We start from the raw sequence: 7,370 nt of genomic DNA, 5'->3' as shown, positions 1-7,370 counted from the left end.
TGTGTGTGTGTGTGTGTGTGTGTGTGTGTGTGTGTGTGTGTGTGTGAATGCATGCTCACACGTGTATGGAAGCATCTTTATGTTCACAAGCTTGTTGGGACCCAAGGTTGATGGTAGGCTCCCTTCAGTCTCGATCCACCTTGTGTATTGAGGTAGGAGCTTTGAAATGAACCCAATGCCCACTGAGAAAGCTATACTGGGTTGCAATCCACAAAGGAAAGTGACATCAAGCTATCTCTGCCCCCATCTTTACGACATACATCTCCAATCTGTGCTGGTTACTATTAGTTCAGTTTCTGTTCCCATGGTGGATTTGGCATATATGCATTCCATTGTGTGGGTAAAAAAGGACAGCTACCTACCATATACCTTAGAACCATGGACAGGTGTACTGGAAACCCTGCTTGCAAACCTCTTACCTTGAAAGCTCCTTTTTTTCTGTAATTCATTTGATTAAAGATAAATTATAATACCACTGCTATTAACAGTAAACAGAAATGCAGGCACTCATGAAGTGTATAAAGTGAGGATGTTTAGAGAAGGAAACAGAACTTGTTTTAATAATATCCTCAGATTATTTGTGGAATGAGAACTTGAAGTATTTCAGTTATGAACGGCTTTGCATGGAAATATCTAATTACACCATGAAAAAAGTAATACACATCTGAAAACAATACCTTCCTTTTTTTCCCTCCAAAATAAAGCTATCAATCTAATAAGCACTAGAGTGATCATATTATGTTACCATGGTGCAGGGTTTTAGTTGAGAATAAAACCTTGGAAAGTAAAGAACACAATAGTTATAGAAATATTATTTTCTTTTAAAATGCATAATTCCAAAGTGACAGGCTTTTAAGTCATGAAGCACTGATTTATTTTCATTCTCTGTCTTTTAATTACAGTATATCAACAACCCCATGACTCCAGAAATAATGAACCTAGTAGACCCAATGATAGGATTCTATGAGGGCTCGGGAGAGATGTCTTCAGACCTGCACTCCCTGGCTTCGTTCATATACAACAGCCATCCACACGACTTTCCTGCCAGGATGAGAGCTGAAGACCAAAGTTCACCAGTTGGTATGTGCCGGGGCCTAGCAAACACAGAAGTGGATGCTCACAGTCAGCTATTGAATGGATCACAGGGCCCCCAATGGAGGAGCTGGAGGAAGTACCCAGGGAGCTGGGGGGATCTGCAACCCTATAGATGGAACAACAATATGAACTAACCAGTACACTCCCCCCTCCCCACCCCCAAGGCTCGTGTCTCTAGCTGCCTATGTATCAGAAGATGGCCTGGTCGGCCATCAGTGGAAAGGGAGGCCCATTGGTTGTGCAGACTTTATATGCCTCAGTACAGGGGAATGCCAGGGTCAAGAGGTGGGAGTGGGTGGGTGTGGGAGGGTGTGGGGGACTTTTGGGATAGCATTGGAAATGTAAATGAAATAAATACCTAATAAAAAATTAATTCTCTCCTAAGTGCATTGAAACTAGTATCTAGTCGAGGTATGAACCCAAGCTGAGAGTTCAACCAGGTTATTAATGGTCCACGGTCTAGAGTCAGATATTTCTTTTTAACTGTCGGATACCCTCATGAAACAAATGGAAATGCCACACAAGCAGTGGCTGGCCCTTTCTAACCCATTTGACCTTCTTCCTAGAGAAAGTAGCACCCTAGAGTCTCTAGCCGAGCTGCATAGACAATCAGTTATTACAGTTGCCAGAGCAGGTGTGATGGGGAGGGATTAACATATCTTCAAATCGTTTACAGGCCTCACAGTCTCTGCTGCCTTTGACGAATAGGTTTTCAAATGTCACTAAAGGTAAATAGGTCAGAAAGTTACAACTCTAGTGCATGGTGCAATAAACAGGTGTAGGTGTCCCTGGTATGTGGTGATGTCATTAGTGCACACACTTGCTCTTCGGGGTCAGTGAATCTTATTGTTTCTAAAAGGAGAGCGTAATATAAGGCCAATGGAAGGCACACAGGTGATACAGTGTTTCTTTGGTTTCTATAAAGTGTTAGATAGGAATAATATTTATTTCATTGCCTCATTCCCAAATAAAAATGTTATGTTCTTCTATTCGTGGTAGAATTAATAAAAGAAAATTACATTTCAGTCAAGACATCTTTACTTCTCTTCTGCAAAGCCAACAGGGGCAGCACTAAAACCTAGAAGACCCACAGCTGCTCTTCTGTATATTTTAAATTTAGCTTAGATCCTTATTAAAATTTATAAATATATAAATTATAAATATATAAATATACTAAATATCTCAGACTTTTTTTTTTTTTTTTGGTAAGGACACACATGTGTCAGTTAAGTACTAAGCAAGAATGCTTGCTTTAAGCAATCACTGGGACTAGTGAATGTATAATAAATTTTGAGTCCAAATAAAATGCTCATTTCTTGAAGTGTACAATTAAAATTTAATGTTGACTCATAATGTTTCTTTTTTATATTGTTGCCTAGTGTTTGCTTCCAGAAAACGCAAAGCAACAACAAAAACCCTCAGCCTGTCTTTGTCTGAATGTTTTATTAATTTTTTTCAAAACAGTGCTATCATGTTCCAAAACATTGTATGAGAACTTACAAAATGATATTATGAGAATGAAATGTTTATAGGTATGGGGGGATCTAGAATTCATAAAACATTCATATATATTAGGAGTCATATATCTGCTATTTTGTATGTGAGACTGTATGAAGATATTAATGCATTAATTGCTAGGTTGCATCAAGAAAAAATAATTTTGATGGTAGAACCAAATACCCATTTTTCTCTTGTTGATTTCCAATAGTGACCACCAGGAATCAGTATATTACTGACATCACTGCTGAACAGCTGTCTTATGTTATCAGGCGGCTTGTACCGTTCACTGAGCACACGATTAGCGTATCTGCTTTCACTGTCATGGGCGAAGGACCACCAACGGTTCTCACTGTTAGGACACGTGAGCAAGGTACAAACGCATTTCCTTTGAAACAATTGCTTGAAAATATTATGTATGAGATTAATACTTTGGCTCTGTTATTCCTATTAATTGTTCATTCTTCTTTTCAAGTGCCAAGCTCCATCCAAATTATAAACTATAAAAATATTAGTTCTTCATCTATTTTGCTATATTGGGATCCTCCAGAATATCCCAATGGGAAAATCACTCATTATACAATCTATGCAATGGAACTGGATACAAACAGAGCCTTCCAGATGACTACTGTAGATAACAGCTTTCTCATCACAGGTAGAAGGAAAAGTTGTGTTTCATTTTGCACGCCTACTCTTCTAGTGGACAATGTGCACCCTATACACCTTTAACTCTATAGGACATATTCCGGATTTTGTTGATGTGTGTTATATGGATATCTTAGAAATGTATATGGAAATAACAATACATGTGTCTTTATATCTATTCACACAAATTTAAAAGGATATTATCAAAGTTTTTACAGACATACACCTAACCTAGGAAATATTGTATTATTGAGGACTTGAATGAATGAGCCCACTTGAAAATCAGCTGAGACAATTCAATTGACAGGGTGTGTGTGCCAATTCTTCTTGCTGTGTGCCAAAACCTTTTTTCCAGCTTTAGGTTACTGCCTTAACATTACAGGAAAGATCACTGATACCATCTGTATGGAAAACCTTAATGCCCAAGGAATTTGGGAGAATAGGAGTATATGAGACCTGACCTAGAGAGCCAGTCCTTTTAATAAAGTATTTCCATGGGCCCTATGGTAAATGGCACTAATCTAAGAATTTTTTTTGAAGATTTTAAACAATAGTTCTCTTGTCATTTAGGGTTGAAGAAATATACAAGATATAAAATGAGGGTTGCTGCCTCAACTCATGTTGGGGAAAGTTCTCTGTCAGAAGAAAATGACCTCTTTGTGAGAACTCCAGAAGATGGTAAGAATAAAAAGTATATTTATAATTTTAAAAGGAAGGAAGGAAGGAAAGAGGGAAGGGAGAAAAAGAAAGAATGAAAGAAAAGAAGGGAAAGAAAGAAAGGGTATCATTCTCTTACTGACTCCACCTCGTGGCTGGTTCAGTGTCTAAAACAACAAACCAGAAGAAACACATGTTTTAAGTTGTGTTCTATTCTTCCCAGAGCCAGAATCATCACCTCAAGATGTGAAAGTAACCCATGTGTCTCCAAGTGAACTGAGCTTGACCTGGTCCCCACCTGAGAAACCTAATGGGATCATTATTGCCTACGAGGTGCTTTACCAAAATGCAGACTCCTTGTTTGTAAAGAACACCTCCACCACGGACATAACTTTAAGTGACCTGAAACCTTACACACTCTATAATATTTCTATCCGGTCATACACCAGACTTGGTCATGGCAATCAGTCATCCTCATTACTTTCTGTAAGGACTTCAGAGACTGGTAAGGTTTACTGTTCGTTTGCTTAATAATTCTTAATTATCTAGTAAACCTAGCTGACAATTTCCTTGCTGTTTGTATTTTTATAAGACAAAGAAAAGCCTTCATTGTTATTTTTGGTGTAAAAGAAATTTATTCAAATTTTCTAGGAAAAAATATATAAGGAATAGGCTTAGGTGTTTAAAAATTTGAAAACTAATTTCCTATATAAAGGATCTTTTAATAAAAAAAATCAGTGAGTTGTTCAAATGAAAAACCATTAAAAAGTACCAAAGACTCATCCAGTGTGCCTGCAGACTTTAACAGAGAAGCATTCAGAAGACTAGTTCAGCCTGAGTCTTGATGAACCTAGAGTGGGCAGGAGGATTCTGCAGAGCTTGTTGAGTAGATGGGTAGAGGTGTGGTGGAGGGATACCTCAACTAATAGAAATAACACAAGCAAAAAAAAAAAATTTGTATCTCAGTCTCAGTTGTGATTGAGCAATTAGCACAAGACAAATATTTTGTCTGATAACCTTGGTTTATCATTTGTGTTGTGATTGGAGCAGTTATTACCATTAGGTCAAATCTGCAGTGTATGCTAAGTAAGATCTAATTGTAAAGTTACTGTTTTGTCTACACATTTAAGTGAATACACTTAGACTGACTAGCTTCTGTCTGAATTCCATAGTGTTCTCAATTTGGAGGTCGCAAATACTCAAATATTGGCAACCCCATTTAGCTATCCAGATACAAATGGGAAGTTCTGGCCTTGACCTTGGAGAATCTAGAAATCATGCAAGGTAGTTTACTACCACTGGGAGTAATGTGAGATTTTCCACAGATTGAATAAAATGAGATTGTCACAACATTGCGGATACAGAATGATGGTCATAATTACAGCTGCAGTACGAAGAATGACTAAAGGAGTACGTTATAGCATCAGGGGCTCTTACACCCGTGAACTAAACTTAATTGATGTCAGATCACATAGTGCCATGCACGGCTGCTTTTATGAATATTAAACCTTAATGCAGATTTCTGGTAGAGGATAATTGTTCTTTTGTGACTTGGTTTTATTTTACATTGGGCCCCCCTTTTTTTTTTTTGCCTTTGTTGATGTTGTTGTTGTTGTTGTTCTGGTTTGTTTTTGATTGGCTGTGGTGTGTTTCTGTTCATGGCTTCCACGTAAGTTATGGCTTTAATTGTGGAGTAGAGTACAGCACTAAGTTATTGTTTTCCATCATGAATAACCGAGGCTCTGAGAGGGTCATTCATTCAGCAAACACTTACAATGCTCCAATATCCTTACATATAGCAGTATAGGAGGAAATGGTTTCCTTTTCCTCTAAAGTTCTCAGTAATTGGTGGGAATTTAATTGCTTAAGGCTAGCCAGCTGGCTGGTGATAAAGCTGCAGTTGAAACCAAGCCCATTAGTCATAGAATGCCCACTTGGCTCTCGAAGCACATACTGAAAACTTATTAAAATGTAGTGACAATCTCGCAGTTCATGGTGGTGGTCAGCTATCTAAGCTTTGCATAGCACGAGGAAGAAAATTGTCATTTCACTCTATTGTGATTTTGAAGAAGCAACATGCTTATTAGAAATTTTACTTCTTAAGTGATTATCATATCAGTGATAGCACATGTTAATGATGAATTATAAAAAATGTTTTCTGAAAATTGCAGGCATGTGATATTTTACTTCATATTGGAAAAAGTACATGAATTTTCATTCCATTATCTGTCTTGTGACTTTAATTGTAAGGCAGGGATAAGTAAATACAAGAATTTTACTTGAGATGTAGGTTAAAATGAGTATTTTCATTCTAAAAGAAAAAAAAACATGTTGAACTTTCTATACACAAGGCAAAGTATGACTCTTTTAACAAAATAACCAATAAATCACAGTGGATAATGTAAAGCCAAGGCTTGTTGGTAGGTCTCCTGAGCCCCATTTCAGGGTTCATTTATTAGACTCCTGATCTAGCTATGAAATAACTATGTGGATGGGAAAACCTACCCCTGAGCTTCCGGGCCCACCTGTTCTAGTGGGTCACACAGAGATGGCTTGACAGCCTTCTAAGAAGGTGGAGGTCAGCTCATGGAGGATTGTGTTCAACGCCCTAGAGGCCCACTCCCTTGAAGGAGTAGTTTTCATATCTCCTGCACATTTGTCTCCTGTATAGAAGACAGTGGGATACCAGAAAGATTCCCTAGCTCCTGAAGAGAGTTACTAGCTCTACCTCCCGTGAGAGAATAAGAAGGGTCTCAAAAGAATTCTAGGATAACATCTGAGTAAGAATGATCTCAAAATAGCTCTCTTTCTATTCTTAGAGTTTAATAATGTTATTAAAATAATTTTTTTCTCACAAAACACCTATCCTTCACTTAGGGTTTGTATACTGTTGTTGTTACGATAACTCATTGGTGTAATGATGCTGATAATTACAAATAAGGGAATTAATAATCTATTCAAGGACCTTGTCGAATTTACATCATTAGAGCTTACTCTTGGAAGTACTATGGGGAATTCAAACAGGGACGATCAATACTAGTGGATTTGGTGTGCATGCAGGAATGAGTGTGGATGTGTGTAAGTTTTCTTTCATTACAGAATATGCAGCTTACAAATGAGGTTAGTTTTCTTATGCTTAGTAAACAGTAATTACCAACATGAGAAAATCAATAAAAATCAAATCCTTTGATGGCATAGACAGATTCTCTTTCCTCCTTACCACATCTTTCTTTGGGGTAAGCCTTGAAGTAAATATTTTCAACTTTTCTGACTTCATTAAATAACACTAATGAATATGACACAGATTTATACCAAATTCTGAATGGAATACTATGAATTTTTATGGATGAATGAATAAATCCTTTTAATTTGTCTATGTACTTCCCAATTTTATATACCAATTGTTGTAGGGGATTTTTGTTACAACATTCTTTATTGTAATCACAAATCAAATTATTATCTCTTTTTTTTTTTTT

At 37.1% G+C, this 7,370-nt stretch overlaps 1 protein-coding gene across 1 annotated transcript in view; it reads left to right on the top strand.

Annotated features, from left to right (window-relative positions):
- Ptprq (protein tyrosine phosphatase receptor type Q) overlaps positions 1 to 7,370 on the top strand; it is a 198,954-nt gene that overhangs the window by 30,752 nt on the left and 160,832 nt on the right. The window contains exons 10-14 of the mRNA XM_021174928.1: positions 903 to 1,080; positions 2,804 to 2,965; positions 3,068 to 3,247; positions 3,808 to 3,915; positions 4,118 to 4,399. Of these exons, the coding sequence (XP_021030587.1) occupies positions 903 to 1,080; positions 2,804 to 2,965; positions 3,068 to 3,247; positions 3,808 to 3,915; positions 4,118 to 4,399 (910 nt within the window). The remainder of the gene's footprint in view (positions 1 to 902; positions 1,081 to 2,803; positions 2,966 to 3,067; positions 3,248 to 3,807; positions 3,916 to 4,117; positions 4,400 to 7,370) is intronic.

This window comes from Mus caroli, chromosome 10 (assembly GCF_900094665.2).
Source record: "Mus caroli chromosome 10, CAROLI_EIJ_v1.1, whole genome shotgun sequence".
In the NCBI taxonomy this organism is placed as follows: domain Eukaryota; kingdom Metazoa; phylum Chordata; class Mammalia; order Rodentia; family Muridae; genus Mus; species Mus caroli.
Note: the sequence above shows the minus strand (reverse complement) of the source record. Positions and strands in the feature narration are given on the sequence as shown.